Source organism: Pangasianodon hypophthalmus, chromosome 10 (genome assembly GCF_027358585.1).
Source record: "Pangasianodon hypophthalmus isolate fPanHyp1 chromosome 10, fPanHyp1.pri, whole genome shotgun sequence".
In the NCBI taxonomy this organism is placed as follows: Eukaryota; Metazoa; Chordata; class Actinopteri; order Siluriformes; family Pangasiidae; genus Pangasianodon; species Pangasianodon hypophthalmus.
Window position 1 is genome coordinate 2,739,209 of NC_069719.1, and position 18,129 is coordinate 2,757,337.

Genomic DNA, 18,129 nt, shown 5'->3' on the forward strand with positions numbered 1-18,129 from the left:
GCGTGCGCACCACAGTGACTGTTGTTTCCTGCACAAAGATGGAGACAAAGAAGAAAAATGCATGATTGCATAACATTTTAGGGCTAGTTTCAGGTCTTTGTGTGTGTGTGTGTGTGTGTGTGTGTGTTTCTGAGATGTAGTTCAGCTGGAAATTTTGCTGAGACCTGGCAACCCTGAGAGTATCTAGCTCTTAGCCATTAAGTGAAGCACTGCAAAAAATATAAATATAAGAAACAGATGCATGATTTAAGAAGATCCAGACTAGAAACAAGTCCAATGATCTGCCAGTGCAGTAAGATAATTACACTTGGTAAGATTTCTTGAAATAAGAAAACATATCTAGGCTTTAGAAAAGAACAAAATGTCTTAAAATAAGCATTAAAACACTTATTCTAAGCAGTGTATTTAATCTAATTAATTAAAGCTAGCTTTTTAATTAATTTTTAAACAGTTTGCTTATCTTAATTTGTGTAAAAATATCTTAAAGCCAGAGCTACTAAACAAGATAATTCCTCTTAATTTAAGAATTGTCATCATTATATATATATTCTGACTTAAAATGAGACAACGCATTTAAACTTAAAACAAGACTATTAAAATCCAGATCACGCTTCCATACTGTCAACAATTATTTATTCAAATGAAGACTCTTGTACACTTGAGTTTATAGATGCCGAAAAGCTCCTCGATCCGATGTTATATTATCCAGTCAGTTTCAAAGACAGTGTGTATGTACTGACAAAATATAATCTGGAAGATGTCATTGCACTTAAACCTGGAAATTAAAAAGCATACTGGATAACTGGAAAGAGTGTGGTGACTTAATACTGCAGAGTCTTATCATTTGTTGTTAGGTTGTAAATAAATGTGTTGGCGTTGACATAAAACAAGCATTTGGAATAAATAATACTAATGAACAAGTCCTAAGTGTGATTATTGAGCATTTTTTACTTGGCAACCTTAAAACCAGTTATTACAGCTAACACAAAGTCTTAAAAGATACAAGGCTGGGCTCAGACGATGCCTGCGATGGTAAATAAGCGTAATTTGCAGGTAAAATAACTTTAAGCTTTGCTAACCAAGTAAGAAAAAAAAGATAAATAATCTTACACAATCGGCTCTTATATAGTATTTTATTCTTAAAATAATATCAATAAGATTTTATGGCTAGAAATAAGATTGTAAGTCTTGACTAGATGAGGAGGTTTTGCAGTGAGGAAGACTGTCAGTAGAAACGTGACGCTAGTGTCAGGAATGTCAGCATCTATCCTCAGATGTGTTGCTTAATCATTAACACAATAAAACTACCCTGTAATTTAATTTAGCATAGAACGCTAACAGATTTTATTCTGGAAATGAATAGCAAAGTGGACGCAAATCATGTAAATACTTTACTTTAATACTTAAAATATTTACTACGTATTAATTTACGCATTAATTTAAAAGCACATGTTGTAAACACTCATGAGTGCCACGTCATATTAGCTCGCAAACGTAACCAGCAGCGTTCACACACTTACTACGTACAATATTAAAAATTTCAATATAATGTTACTAGGGGTGGGGTGATATGACAAAAATATTATATCACTATTCTCAAAGTTATTTCTACGATACAGGAAATTTATCACAATATATACTGTGAGTTTACTCATAATTGCCAGCAATGCAGAAGTATTGTATTTAAAAAAAAAAAACTGTTATAAATACTAATAAATTAGGTTATTATTAATTAAGCAAATTTCTTTATTTAATTTCTTTATTTTTAGTTTTTATATTTTAACAAAGCATTTTATTTATATAAAAATGTAAAAATAACCCTGAAAAATATAAAATTGTAAAAAAAAATAAATTAATAAGTATCACGATTGGCAAAATTTTTTTAGAAAAGTGTACTGTGACAAAATTGATCACTCTTACATCGCCATATCACCCTGCCCTCAATGTTAGCACTGCACACTAAATCACATTCAAATAATCATAAAAAATCCTCAGAGGTCAGAAAGAATACATGTTGAGTTGAGCGATTAAAAGTCAAGTCATCAGTCAATGTTTGTTTTTAATCGTGATCTGTTCAGCTCAAAATAACATCATAAAATAAAGTTTATCTGCTCGCACAATGACATAACGATGTGGCTCAATCTCTCTGATTAAGTTAGAAAATCACAATAATGTCAGCAGCTTTGTATTATTTTTTACATCAGTTCAAACCTGAGGGAAACATTGTGAACTCAGAGTATGAAAAATGATGGTGTGTGTGTGAATCTGAAACTCCTCCCTCGGCTACCGGGAAGATCCCTGAGCGTGGCAGTGTTTTCAGGTTTCATTTCCCATCAATAACCTTTAAAACGGTAATAAGTGACTGAGAAATGAAATATTTTCAGGATTTGAAGATCAATCTTTTTACAGTTGTACAGTTTTAAAATCTAAATTGACGGTGAGAGTGAGGTGTGAACAGAGTGAGGAGGTTCGGAGAGGAGATCACAGTATCGTCAGCTCGTCCATGTCGTTCTCGAGAACCGTCAGAGCGTCTCGGTGTGTGAGGAGTGTGTGTGTGGCTTCATCGCTGCTGATCTGCTCTCTCCTGTGCTCTTTTACTAGAGTCCTGATCTCCTCTCGGGCCTCGTCCATCGTCTGAGTGTGTTCTGTCCACCTGAGGAAGAGTCCTACACACACACACACACACACACACACACACACACACACACACAAATGAAACACTGAAGATGTTTTAAACAATCTGACACAAAGACATGAATCCAGGAGAGCTGTTTATTTCATTAGCAGGAAGGTGCCAATATTAATTAAAGAATAACACTCAGTGTCATGCTGTTATAGGAAAATAATCAGTGCCAGGGTGGTGCGATGAAGCGGAGTTACAGTTACCACCCTGATGTTTATTATTTTCCTATAAAAACACACCCTGAAGTGGTTTATTCCTCTTATACCACAGCCAACGATCACATTATTTATTATTACAATTATTTTTTATCTGTTTATAGTTGCATTGAATGTTGTGGAACGCCGGCGAAACGCGTTAGTTACTAACTCTGTCCTGAAGACGTCAGAACAGATACAGGTAAAATACAGCTTTAAATAAATCATTTATTTTTTTATATATCATCTGGTTTAAAAAAAAACATAAGTTAAGATAATAAGTCTAATTCTAATTTAGAGTTTAAGAAAGAAAAAAGTCAAAAATATAATCTTGGCTGAACTATAAAATATAAAGTAAAAACAATATGTTAATTAAGGAAAATAAGATTTTTAAAATTTGTATAAGATATTTAAAACTGAAACCATTTCACACATGGCATTTAGTGTTTACAATTAAAACATCACAAAAATGATACAAAAAAAATAAGATCAATAATAATAAGAATAATAATAATAATAATTTTTTACATTTATTTTATTGATCTTTAATACATTTTAGGAAAATGTTATATTTATTAAACTATTGTTACATTTAAAAAATAATTTAAAATAATGAACAATTCTCATCACTCAGTCATCTTCAGGGTAATAAACAATTATATATATATTAAAAAAAGATTTTATATATCATACTTTCAAAGCCTCACAGGTCTGGAGCTGAAGCGGACCAAACAATCGGCCACATAATAACAAAACAATTCATCAATTAAGAGTGAAATATAATGTAGTAAACTGAAAGTGTGTGTTGTTTTGTGCTCTCACCGGTCCACAGCTGGAGAGACTGCGGCTGCACTGAAGGCCAGATGGCGAGCTGTGTGTGTTCATACAGAGGGTTAATGTACTGCTCTCTCTCTGAACACTGCAACAGGAACCGGAACAAACAGTGTGTGTTTTCCTTCACGTGTAAAGTGTGTCTGAAAAAAGACGGACAGAAGAGAAATCATAATAATAATAATAATAATAATAATCATGTATTTGTAATCCATTGAGAAGGCAGCAGAAAGACAGCTTACCTGTTTGATATTTTTATTAAAATCCGAACTCTAAAACCTATTTTTCTGTCATGAAGCTTTATGTGCTTGGTTGAATTTCTTTATTAAATATGAACAATTATTTATAATTAAAAAATATATATAATAAATTTAAAGCTTTAGCTCATTTCAAATGTCCTCTTTATACCACAGCAAATCATCAACGATTACAATTATTCATTCATTAAAGAAAGAATTTATAGTTACATTTAATGTTTAGTGGAACGCCCATGAAACAAGTTAGTTCCTGCTCTCGCTTACGTTACAGCAGCTGGAAACACTTTTTTTTCTCTCTCGTGCAAGGTTAATATAAAAAAAACCCCGCAAAGCAGCGTAAACTCCTCTGTCCTGAAGATGTCGGAAAACGTAAAGTTACAGCTTTACCTCGGACTGTAACAAAGCGCTGACACTGGAGACTCCTTCCATAAATGTTAAATACAGAAAACTTGACCATATCAGTGATTCCACACGTTTTTTAATCTGTTTATTCTTAGCGAAGCTTCCGCCGTACAAGTCCCTGTGAATCAGCCGTTACTATAGAAACGATACGTATTAGAACGAGTGCTTTAACATAAACCTGTGATTTGCAGCTGCACTACTGTCAGAGCTGCTGTTATAGAAAATGAATCAACAATTTTTGACCAATCAGAATCGAGAATTCAAGAGCGCTGTGGTGTGTTAATAAATGAGGTGTTTGTGTTTTTACAAACTGTATTGCTATAAAAGTTAAACAGACAGCTAGGATAATATCTGTGAAATAAAAGGTCTGTATGAGGAGTGTAAAGGTTTGGCTCACCGCTCGTATTCGTTGTTGCAGAGGAAGGTGCCGTAGTCGGAGGCGTAGGCTTCCTGCGCCAGTCTGAGCAGCAGAGCCTCGCTGAACTCCAGCGCTAAAGGGAACTGACGCAAGATCTGCCACACGCAGTCCAGCAGCAGCAGGAAGGACGGGCTCTCGTACTTCAGCCGGGCGTGGGAGTAAGCGGAGCGGGCACAGCGCTGCTGAAACGGGTGACCTGCCTGGTACACGGGGAAAAAGAACACGTTAAATAGCGAATAAAACACGTAATGACGTGCTGTGTGGCAGCGGAGGCGTGGTCAAGTGTTGGCTGTGGATCTGCTTCTTCTCCAAACTGTTGCAACAAAGCAGGAAGCACACAATTATACAGAATGTCTCTGTGTGCTGTAGCTTTACAGTTTCCCTTCACTGGAACTCACCTGCTCCGGCATGACGATGCCCCTGTGCACAAAGCGAGCTCCACGGTGTGTGAAGGTTGGAGTGGAAGAACTCGAGTGTCCTGCACAGAGCCCTGACCTCAACCCCACTGAACACTGTCAGGATCCTGGACTTGCTGTTTTGTGTTTCAGCCACTAGAGGCCCTCATTGTTCCCCCATGTTGTTTTCCCTCAGTTTGTTAATTGTGTCTTCACTGCCACCTGTGTCTCATTTCCCCGTGTGTATTTCAGTTGCCCTGTTTCTTAGTTTCCTCGCTTGGTGTTTAGTTGTGTGAAGGCCAGCCCTTCGTGTCTCATGTAAGTTTCCTCTGGTTTTTGCCTGTTGTTTCTAGTGAAACGTTTTGAGATTTTTGCCTTTGTTATTTTTTTTTATGTAGAAGTTCTCCTTTGAGGAGATATTTTGCTTTGCCTTTTTTTCTTTGGATCTTTTCTCTGGATTTTCCCAACTGAACTTTGTGGATAACCTTTGTTTCTTGGTTTGTTTTTTTTTTGTCTATGTTTGCATTTTTGGACTTATTTGGACATTAAACATTTTGAACTTTTATCCCGCTTTGAGTTCGTCTCTGCAGGTGGGTTCATCCTCTCTCCTGTGGTTCGGTGGTAGAGCATCTGACTGTTACACCACTGATCTGAGTTCAAGTCCCAGCTCTGACAGAACACAGACTGCACCCCAGACCTGCTCACCCAACATCAACGCCTGAATGAACACAAATCCCCACAGCCACGCTCCAAAATCTAGTGGAAAGTCTTCCCAGAAGAGTGGAGTTTATTATAACAGCAAAGGGGAATAAATCTGGAATGGGATGTTCAACAAGCACATATGGGTGTGATGGTCTTATACTTTTGCCCATACAGTGCATTTGCGTTTTCCTTTCAGTAGACGCCGTGAATTAGACACAGATGGAGCTGGAGGAGTCTGCACACAACACACACGCATGGAACAAACTGTCCAGACTGTGTTTTGTTTCCCTTTTTTGTTGAATTTCAGTTTATGAGGATGTGTGATAAAGAGCTTGGTGAGAACGAAAGACAAAACCGATTTCTCCACCAAAGTAAGAAGCCTAACTCCAGAGTCCTCTGTCTCTGACTCCAGCTTTACCTCTGACTGATACAAAGCACTGACCCTGAAGACTCCTTCCGTAAATGTTAAATATACAATATACCAACATCCTCTTACAGAAATCTTCACTATATCATGATTACACGTTCTTCTTTGTAAAATAACAACACTGTTCAGCGGATTAATATAAACCTGTGTGTGATTTGCAGCTGCGCTATTGTCAGAGCTGCAGTTATAGAAAATTAATCAACACCTTCTGACCAATCAGGATCCAGAATTCAGCAGCGCTGTGCTATAATACTGTTTATACCACAGCATGGTTTTAATTTCACGAATCTGGTGATAAAGTAGTTGATTAACCTCTCTGTGGTTGAATAGTTTTCTACATCAGCGCACCCTGTTGTGTTTTATTCTTTTTATAGCATGTAGATATACATCTTTATATACATAGTAAAAAAAGTACTAAATTCATAAGGGTGAACTATTACAGATGTTTGGCACCACATTATTAATAAGGACATTTCACTTCAACTGTTAAATGCAGCAATTTACTGTACATTTCCAGTGTATAAACATTTCTAAATATTCATATCATCTATAATAAACAATGAATATTGAGCTATTAAACACACACACTCTCTCACCTGTACCCACTCTCTCTCCAGCAGTCGGAGGAAACCTCTGAACGTTCTGCAGTCAGGATCTAAGATGAGCTGAGTGAGTGACGTCACCAGCAGCGTGCTATCTGTCCCCTCCGAGCCATGAACCAACACTGAGTGACCATCCCTAAAATAAATATACCACATACAATATTACACAAGCAGACCAGAGCAACAGATAACAGATATGACTACAGTGAAGATCTGCTGCTGATAAACAAACACTTTACAAATATTTGACTTAACTGTTATTCAGGGACACATTTAAAAGTGATAGATATAAAGGTGTCAGGGACGGAGAGTAGGGACGGATGTAAGTGCAGTAAAAGGTGTTTTATTAAAGGGCAGGCGGACAAATCCAAAACGTAGATCGCACTCGGAACCAGGAAACAGCCAGAGGTCAGGCGATATGCAAACAACTTGGCTCAGGTAATCCAAAGAGCACAAAACAAGGGAACAGAATAAACTCAAGAATCGGGAAATCAACACATGAAACAAAGGCTCAGTAAAGACAGACGAGAGAACGCTGAGTGTTACTTCACCTAGGACAAAGACACAGGGGGGTTTAAATATAAAGACATAAAAAAACCACAAGACAACATGGAAGTGAGCACCGTTACGCTGTTATGCACGCTGTTATGCACGCTGTTATGCACTGTTATGCGCTGTTATGCGCTGTTATGCGCTGTTATGTGCTGTTATGCACGCTGTTATGCGCTGTTATGCGCTGTTATGCGCTGTTATGCGCTGTTATGCGCTGTTATGCGCTGTTATGTGCTGTTATGTGCTGTTATGCGCTGTTACGCGCTGTTATGCACGCTGTTATGTGCTGTTATGCACGCTGTTATGCGCTGTTATGCGCTGTTATGCGCTGTTATGCGCTGTTATGTGCTGTTATGTGCTGTTATGCGCTGTTACGCGCTGTTATGCACGCTGTTATGTGCTGTTATGCGCTGTTATGCGCTGTTATGCACTGTTATGCACGCTGTTATGCACGCTGTTATGTGCTGTTATGTGCTGTTATGCGCTGTTACGCGCTGTTATGCACGCTGTTATGTGCTGTTATGCGCTGTTATGCGCTGTTATGCACTGTTATGCACGCTGTTATGCACGCTGTTAGGTGCTGTTATGCGCTGTTATGCACGCTGTTATGCACGCTGTTATGCGCTGTTATGCGCTGTTACGCGCTGTTATGCACGCTGTTATGTGCTGTTATGCGCTGTTATGCGCTGTTATGCACTGTTATGCACGCTGTTATGCACGCTGTTATGTGCTGTTATGCGCTGTTATGTGCTGTTATGTGCTGTTATGCGCTGTTATGTGCTGTTATGCACGCTGTTATGTGCTGTTATGTGCTGTTATGCGCTGTTATGTGCTGTTATGTGCTGTTATGCACGCTGTTATGTGCTGTTATGTGCTGTTATGCGCTGTTATGCACGCTGTTATGTGCTGTTATGTGCTGCTATGCGCTGTTATGCACGCTGATATGCGCTGTTATGCGCTGTTATGCGCTGTTATGCACTGTTATGTGCTGTTATGCACGCTCAGCGCCTCTGCTTGCAAGGTGTTAATGCTCGTGTCTGATCAGTCAGAAGGTGTTTATCACAGGTTTAAATAAATGCCCTCCTTCTGACTGGTGATTCTTTGCATAAATGTTTAATACATGGATTTAAAACTGTACCCAAATTAATCTAAAGCTGTGATTTGCAGCTGCACTACTATCAGAGTGTGGTATAAAAATTAATCAACAACTTCTGACCAATCAGAATTGAGAATTGAACACAAAACAAATATTGCACCATATACATTTTCTATTTTTCAATTTTTTCTTATTCTTTAAGTAAACTTTACTGTGTTTAATATATATAAATGTATTTTGAATGTGCCTGTATGCATGTGTGTATCTATGTGCATGTATATGTGTATATGCTTGTATAATTTTATCTTATATTGTTGTTTGCTTTCTGCACATAAGAATTTCACTCGCCTTTTATACTTTACTTAGTAACTGTGTAAACTGTGACGTGGCAATAAATCTGAAATCGTCATCAAATCAATAAATACTTGAATACTCCATCAGCATTTGGTGCACACTGCACACTGTAAGCCAGTCCTAAGTCACGTTACTCCTCGTTTTAGGCTTTGCTTGAGGTGTGGATCAGGAACAGAGCTCACCTCTCTACACACTCGGCCACGAGTCCCGCGGTGGACAGCGCGCTGTGAACGTGTGTCAGCCATTTAGAGTTCTCCAGCTTACTGAGCCAGCGGTCCATGTTGTGAGACGAGTCTCCACACGCTTCTACCAGCTTTATTAAACTCTCCTGTAGTACTTTACCTCTGAAAATAAACACACACACACACACATTATAAAACTGATCACTATTGATCCATACTCAAGAACCTTTCCACTGTTCTTCCTACAAAACACTCAAAAGAGCTAAAAATGGTCATATATACAGCATGACAGCATACAGTACACACACACACACACACACACACACACACTCCTCACATGCTTGAGTAAATAATACACACCTCTCCATGTGTCTGTGTAATCTCCTCCAGGGTCGATAGAAGGATTTAGACTCGAACCCTCCGCCGGTCATCCTGGCCTGCTGGGCTTGCTGGGCGGAGCGCGTGTCTACGACGTAACCCAGCTCCGATTCGTCAATCGCCGCCTGGAGGAGGAGCTCATCCTCCCTACAGCGCTTCCTATTGGCTCCTGTCATGGGCTGGCTGCTCCGCATGACCACCTGGAAGCCGATTATAACTTCAATTAATCATTATAATTATTGGCAGCTGCAGCATCTTCGACTTCCAAATAACTTCTTTTTGTTCTGTTGTTCACTGCATTTTACAGTTTTATTGTTCTGCTGTGTTTTTGTTAAATGCTATTCGATGAAATGAGTTTCATTTGTGTAGTATCTCTTATTGTAGACAGCGTCCTTTCAAGACAAAAGTACGATTCACAAATAATTACATAAGTATTATAAATAGAAAAGGGCCTAATACAGATACCTGTGGGACGCCTTGTGTAATAGAGACTTTTATTCTATCTATATGCCAATAGTGAAAAAATTGACAGCTAAATGGATGAGGAAAGATGATCGCATTCAGTGAAGGAGTCAGGAGTCACGTTTTAACCTGGGACTTATCCCATTACATTACCAGGACTCATCAAGACCCGACTTTGTATCGACACACCCACTGCTAACAGTTTCACCATATTTACACAATAATATTAAAGACTGCAGTTTTTTAAGCTTCTTACTCATCACGCTGTACAAGATCCCAGCAAAATCTGGGCTGAATACTAGATCAGACTGTGAGATAACGTGTGTTCTCCACGTCCGATTATACGATGAAGATCCTCTAACGATAGACCTGCGGTTAAAGAATATTACTACGATCTGCTTACGTTATCAATCAGCGTGATCGTGCAGAAAACAAGTTCGCATAAACACAAACATTCGTCGAAGTGAGCTTCATATTCTCATAAGAATTTAATCCTGTCCGTTAGCATGTTTTGTTTATGTTGTGCTGTTGACTGAATTATGCGTTCTAAGACCGCTGATCTCAGCTCACGACCAAAGAATTCTTTACAATGCGTCACTGCAAAATCAGGCCAAAAAATTGTATAGTGTGAAGACACCTTTTACATTTAAAATGTTAAAATGGAGAAGTTGAGCATTATAGAGTTTTGAAAACACAACCCTAAATAATGTACAACCACTTTCAAGAAGGACAACCTGACCTTTGACCTTTTTGACATGGCATGGACTTTTTCGGTCCACTGAGACCTGAGTGTATGTGTGTGTGTGTGTGCATGAGTGTTAGAAAGAAGCAGAATGAAGCCATGCAATGCCAAATCCTAACAAACTAATGAATAATGAACTAATAAAGAACTGAATAAGAAAGACGGCGGTGTTTTGTCTCACCATGCCGTTGCGGTGGTGACAGTAGCAGAGCATGGGGAATCTACCGCCCTGTCGAAACCTCGCTGCTTTCACCAGCGTGTCATCATCCACTGAGCTCGGTACGATCACGGCGCCCGGGTACGACGGACACACCGAGAAATCCGAGTTCACTTTGCTCAGCCTCCATCTGTCCCACTGTTAAAGAAGAGAAAGAGAGAGAGATGGATAGAGTGCTTGATGCTTTGATTATGAGGAATAAATATATTACGCTTTATTACGGTTAAAACAATTTCTCGCTTTTATTGTTTAAGTAAATCACGATCCCTGTAACGGCATGTAATGGTACACCTCACGAAAGCGACTCCTTAATCCTCCTTTGCCCTGCTTTTGCTTAAAAACAAACAAAAAGTGATGTGGAAGTGAAAAACTTAACACGAAAGAAGTGAAAAACAGACAACTGACAGTGAAACAGAGCGAGCTATAAAGAAAATAAAGGACTGTTAAATAAAACACTAATAAAACTCTATTTATGACTACCTCCCTGATCTGATACCAGGCTCAACCATCTAATAACACCTCTGATGATGTCTTCTCGTCTTGTAAAGCCTAAATCAAACCAAACACTAATCCTAACACTGAACACTGAGCCATTCTGTTTTCTGTTCTTTCGCATCATTTCTATTTTGATTGGACGACGTGTGTTTATTCTGTCTACTTTTAGTTTGCACTTTGGGCTAAAAACATGACGACAGAGTGAATAATCCACCTCTTTCATGGTCATTACACCCTTATTGGCGTGTCATGACGTGTTATAAAACTATCAGCCCAAATACTGATCAAATCTAGTGGGCGTGTCACTCTGTGTAATCAGCTGACAGGACTGTCACTGATTGGCTGCATGAATCTACAGTCTGGGCTGGAAAGAAATCAGCTCCAGCCTCGATTCTCGCTTCTTCATAGCAATCTGTGTGTTTTTATTTACGAAATTTAGTGGTGCTGCTGTGCTCAGTTCCACAAAAAATCCAAAAAAATCCACTTTAAGGGATTTCTTAACAGAAAATAATATGATGTGGATGTAAAGACTGAACTTTGTGTTGATGTTGTTATCTTTGAAAAAGAGGGAAGGCTTACATCTCTCTCTCTCTCTCTCTCTCTCTATATATATATATATATACATATACATGTGTGTATTGTAATTTCTCTGACATTCTCTATCTTTTCCAACACAGTTTGAAGTGTTATTTTATAATTTTATAATCGTATGCATATGTTACTCAGCATCTCTCTAGAACATATTCATGTGTCCTGTTTTGATGTTAAATTGTGCTTTGTGTTTTATTTGTTATGTCTAGTACATAATTGTCTTTCTCTTCTTTTGTAAATCTTTATTTATTTTTCTGCAGCTTTTCTTTTTTTTGCTTTTTAGTTTTGTCTTTCTCTTCCTTTTCCTGTTTCTCTCTCTCTCTCTCTCTCTCTCTCTCTCTCTCTCTCTCTCTCTCTCTCTCTCTCTCTCTTAGGAGTGGCTTTGTTCGTCCATAGACATGTAACTTTTTATTGTATATTTATCTTATTGTCCTCTGAAGAGGGGTGGTGGCAAGTTAAAAAAAGAGCATGTGTGTGTGTGAGAGAGAGAGAGAGAGAGAGAGAGAGAGAGAGAGAGAGAGAGAGAGCGAGAGACAGACAGACAGACAGACAGAGATGTAGATCTAAAAAAACAAGAGAGAGTAAAGTTTTTTTTAACAAATAAGAGGAGTGAATAAGAGAGGAAATGGAGGAAGAGAGGTCATAGGCTCAAAAAAGACACACACACACACACACACACACACACACACACACACACACAGTCACTCTGTGGTCACTCTTTAAACACTTATCTTTAGAACATACAAACTGTTATGATCTACAAATAGGCAAAACAAGTATCGAAACACACACAAACATGCAAACACACACACACACACACACACACACACACACAAACACAGAGTGCTTCTTTTCCTGTGAGTGTGTGAGTCGCTCACTCCATGATTCGTTCTCTTCCTGTGCCAAACCAACTGCTTCCTGTTTGTCTTCCTTTAAGGGGTTTTGAAATGCACGTGAGCATGTGTAAGTGTGTTTGAATGTGTGCACGTGTGTGTGTGCGCGTGTGTGCGTGTGTGTGCGCGCGTGTGTTTTGGAGATGTGCTTACCAGCCTCTCTGTATGTGTGTAGTCCTGCTCCGGAGAGGACAAACCCCAGGGGTCGCTCAGCCTGAGCGCACGAGGCCGGTGGAAGAATGGGTACATTTCTGTCACATTCTCCAGGGAGGAGAGAGCCTAACAACACACACACACAAACACACACACACACACACACACACACCTATTAGCCTTAGACAAATAACAGAAACAGAAATAATATTACAGCTTTGTGCTGCTTTGTATCACTCCAGGTCGTGCTGTTATAAGAAAATAATCAGTGATGTAGTGGTGTGATGAAGCCCCTGAAGTCCTGAAGCGTTTTATTCCTCTTATACCACAGCAATTTGTCCATGATTACAATTATTTATTCATTAAAAAACAAGACATCATACTTTAAAAAAAAAAAAAAAAAGTCCGTTTATAAGCATCATCCCTGTGAATGAGCTGTTACTAGAGAAACGATAAGTTATAACCCTGTGATACCCGAGAAACCTTCCGACCAATCAGAATCCAGTATTCAACAACATGTAATTATGTTCATATTAGTCAAAGGGGGCCAATATTAAATATTCATATCGTGATAAAATCGGGAGCATGTGATTGGTCAGGAGGCAGGATGTCTAGTTAAAATGCGAAATGCTGCAAACTGATTGCTTGTGCAACTGCAGTTCATTATTTCAGAATCTTTAATAAACTCCATGTACCTCGATGGAGCTGGCGATGTTCAGGCACTCCTCCATGCCGGGAATATCGAGCTGGAGGATGCGCAGGTCCTTACACTTGATCACGATGCTTCCAGACGACCCGGTTGTTCTGCACACACACAAAGATCACAGGCTCTTAGGTCACACCGAGTGTTTCTCTACAGATGAAAGTGAAAGAAGGCATGAGGAAGCGGTGAAGCTCGCACACGAGCACGGCTGCCATCAGCAAGCAGAAACCAAACAGAAAGACGGATGGTTTGCACCGTCGAGGCTTTTTGCTTCATCTGCGTAGTGAAGATGTTTTAGATGTTCGGTTTAGAGCAGAGATTGCTTTCTTTACATTCGCACACAAAAAGCAAGAAAAAAGATAGTTTCAGCTTATATTCTTACACTCCAATATGTACAAAGAGGAAGGAAGTGAGTTCGGCAAAACTATTATCACACCTGCTTCTGCAATCTCACTGCCCACAGGAACATGATACTGAAGCAATAAACTTAATAAGATTTTTATCTATAAAGGCCTATAAAGAATAAGCACATACAGCAATACAAAGAAAATAACCCAGGATAAATGCAGTACAGGAAAACAAAAACAGGACAAAAACAGGTGTAATATAAAAGGGCCTAGGAGCGAGCCCTGAGGAACGCCTTGCGTAACACGGGCAGAGGCACGCCACAAAAAAACTGCTAGCGTTGAGTAAATCCGAGTGTAAAAGGCAAAAAGTTTTTTTCTATGCAACGCAAAACATAAGCACGGATTGCAACACTGCGCAGACAGGAAGTGGCCCATAAATACTTATTAATAGCCATCACATCACTAAAAACGGGCCACTTTGTGGTTTTTTGCTTGCAATTTGGGACGCAGCCGGATCGAACCTTTGCTTCTGGTTTGCTTTGGAGCCCTGTGGATATCCTAGAAGATTCTCAACACTGACACGGAGAGAGAGAGAGAGAGAGAGAGAGAGAGAGAGAGAACACAAATATCATATCACGATAGGTGAAGACATTTCTACAATACATGATGATATAATTATGATATAATTTCTATAAGAAACCATAACAAACTGCAGCAAGACAGGAAAAAACCTGTCAAACTGTAAAAAGCTGAATTTCTAGAAAAATAAATAATCTTAAAATATTAAAAATCAGCTACGCACACACACACATACACACACACACACACACACACACATTGTTACCTATTAACTGTTATTTATTATTTTACTGCTCTTGCTTATGTACTTATGTAAATCTGAGTTGTTTTTTCTTTGATATATTGCTGCTTTTATGAAACACTGAATCTTGTTGCTCGCAAGTCTAATGACGAAAGATTTCTTTTCTTAATTTTTAACAAAAATGTAAATATTTTACAGTTGAAATTTTACACACAAGTCAGCTTCTTCTAATGAAAGTTTGTAATTATTCTTAAAAAAAAAAAAACACTGTAAAATGTTATTTGATACAGACGATATCTCAGAAAAGTGTATTGTGACGTACTTTATCACGATGTTAATATTATATCAGCACATTGCCCAGCTACATCTGCACCCTCAAGCACTTTTAGTGTTTATCTTTTACCTAGAAAAGTGTACGTGGCGTACGTTTAAAACTATAAAAGCTAATTACGGTCTAGTTCTGTTCCTTACATCATTTTTAAAGAACATTATATCTTTACATTTCCAGGTGAAAGATTCATATTAAAGGTATCAACACTATTTTTTTTTTTCAGATCATGTACAAGTGCATGTTTTTTGGTACTCATCAGTACTGATACTGACCATGAACTGAGTAACCTGAACATTTTATTTAGCCTGTTTGTGTTTTTATGTTTCTATGGTCTACACAGCCACCATGAAAATAAACTCTAATAAACGCTAATAAACGCTAATAAACCCGCTCTTTAAAACGTTAACGAGTTGTTATCTTAACTGAAATGCATTTGCAGGCTACATTATTTAGCTCGGATGGAGGATTTTGTTTCACTTCATTAAAGTCTTCCTGTACATCTGTAATTAGAGTATGCTTTTTGTTTTCATTGCGTCTGAATCGCTGATAGCGGCTGATCTTCAAGAACAACTGACTGGCAAAGAGCTGTTAATTTTCACTCTCCTGCATCGCTTGATGTCTTGAGTTGAGTTTTATACTTAAGACGTTTTTATCACTTGTATTGTAGGAGGAAGCTGTAGTGTGATATTTTCACACAGTTTGCAGTCTGCTTTCCTTTTGATTGCTGTCATTAATCGTGAAATACGTCCAGATCGCTGTCGTCATTTCACGCCGTAAAAACAACATCCACTAGCTTTACATTACGTAGTAATAACCTGGTATCGGATGTTAGTATCGTCACACGTATCGATCCGTCCCTAGTACAAAACATGCTACAGTTTAGTACTACCTTTTTCTGAGATTTTGACATTAATTAAAATCAACGCACTTTTATTAGCTCTTCTGAATACATATAAATCCCCAAAAGGACAGGATGTGTATCCTTATGGTTTTGTAGTTAATGATTCTGTGACGAGGCAAGCCAAGACAAACACCACGTTCCCACCTTCCTGATAAGTTTATTTATAAAGCCTGGGTTCAGAAATGCCAGACACACACCATGAACCTAATCATGAAATTAGATATACTACATTTTCCTATTACTCTTTTATTATTATAATATATGTCTGAACCACAGTGTGTACATTATTGTTATGTTGTTCCAGTGCTGCAAAACATCTTACACACATAACACACACTGTTATTCCTTGCAGTCTCTGTCTTTTACTGTATTATTATTATTATTATTATTATTATTATTACATATGTCTGAACCACAGTGTGTACATTTCCTAATTTTTTATTCTCCATGCCATATTGTTATGTTGTTCAGGTGTTGCAGAACATCTTACACACATAACACACACTGTTATTCCTTGCAGTCTCTGTCTTTTACTGTATTATTATTATTATTATTATCATTATTATTATTATTACATATGTCTGAACCACAGTGTGTACATTTCCTAATTTTTTATTCTCCATGCCATATTGTTATGTTGTTCAGGTGTTGCAGAACATCTTACACACATAACACACACTGTTATTCCTTACAGTCTCTGTTGGATTGTAGGATTATTTCACTGTCCAAGGAATCCTGTGCACATGATAATGATAATGATCTTTAATCTAAATTAAGACTATGTGCACATTGCATATGTGAACCCACAATACTGAGTAAATAAATCAGCCCTTGTGGGAGTCAGAGGTCCATGCTGATGCTCAGTGCCTGCGTTTGGAGACGAGGTGCAGTGTGTTTTTTACCTCTTCTCGATGGCATCGATGTTCCTGAGGAGCAGCAGGAGCTGCCAGGTGCTGTCCTCCTCTCTGCCCGAGAACAGGAGGTGGTGTCCGGTCACACACAGCGCTCCTCTCCGCGGCGCTCGGAAAGCCACCCTCAGCACCACGTCCTCCACATTCGCCGTCTTAATGTGCTCTGAAAACTCCATTTCCGTTCATTACAAACATCGACCATCACGTACAAACGCGGTAGGTTTCACAAAAGTGCCTCAAACACACTTTCACCCAAGCGTCTTCCGCTGTGAAAACCGTTTTAAGAAGTGATGACTGAGTCGGTTCCTTATGAACAACTCTTAAACGAGTTGATCCGGAGAATCGATTCGCAACCACAAACTGAATTAACCCGACTTCAAAGCATTAAAATCTTTATTTTAATCTTATTTCATTTAAACTATATGTTTATCCCCCCACTGTAGCGTCATGCACAGCTTTACATGGTGAAATAAGCGAATCGACGAATCGAGTCTCGGTTATATGAGTCTTCGAATTGATTCATTTTAAAGAGTCGACTCAGTAAAAATGAGTCAGAATGAATTTCTAGGTATTAAATGCTCCGCCCCTAAATACTAGCGCGTGAATATGAATATGTGCATGTGTATAAAAAGCTCTTGTAATTATAATGTAGTGTGTTAAATTCAAATTAAAGCGGAGAATTAAAGAAATAAACTCCATTTTTAAAAACTTTGGTGTTTATACTTTAATAAAACTGGTCAAATCTAAAACCCTCAGCTGTCACTTTTTATGGAACTGAAAGAAACAGTGATGCATATCAATATTTATAAATTAAAAATTGTTGCTTTATTTTCACTTTGGTTGACTGATGCTTACATTACCCACAATGCCGTTCTGATAGTGGCACAGTAAGATGTATCTCTCTCTTCTTCTCTGACTAAAGAGAGTGATGCAGCGGCGCTTTAGTGTTTTAGTCTGTCCAGCTTTCTCACCTCCTTATCTACACCTTCTGCTCAAAAAGATCAGCTTCCAAAGCTTTAACGTTCACACTAACACCGCTGTCAACACCGTCACGCTCGTCATCTCGCACATCGCTAACTAGCTGTGCTAG

At 38.5% G+C, this 18,129-nt stretch overlaps 1 protein-coding gene across 2 annotated transcripts; it reads right to left on the bottom strand.

Annotated features, from left to right (window-relative positions):
* Window positions 1-1,315: 1,315 nt before the first annotated feature.
* Window positions 1,316-17,332, bottom strand: zgc:154055 (uncharacterized protein LOC556036 homolog). 2 transcript variants are annotated; one of them, XM_026944311.3, is made up of 11 exons: window positions 17,031-17,332; window positions 14,598-14,651; window positions 13,722-13,830; window positions 13,027-13,152; window positions 10,859-11,032; window positions 9,456-9,673; window positions 9,096-9,257; window positions 6,906-7,047; window positions 4,765-4,985; window positions 3,700-3,851; window positions 1,316-2,666 (listed from the first exon to the last, which is right to left on the bottom strand). In XM_026944311.3, the coding sequence occupies exons 1-11, from the start codon at window positions 17,213-17,215 to the stop codon at window positions 2,482-2,484; spliced, it is 1,728 nt and encodes a 575-aa protein (XP_026800112.3). In that variant the 5' UTR covers window positions 17,216-17,332; the 3' UTR covers window positions 1,316-2,481. The 2 variants fall into 2 exon arrangements, with proteins under 2 accessions (XP_026800112.3, XP_026800113.3); XM_026944312.3 differs by lacking the exon at window positions 14,598-14,651.
* Window positions 17,333-18,129: the final 797 nt, after the last annotated feature.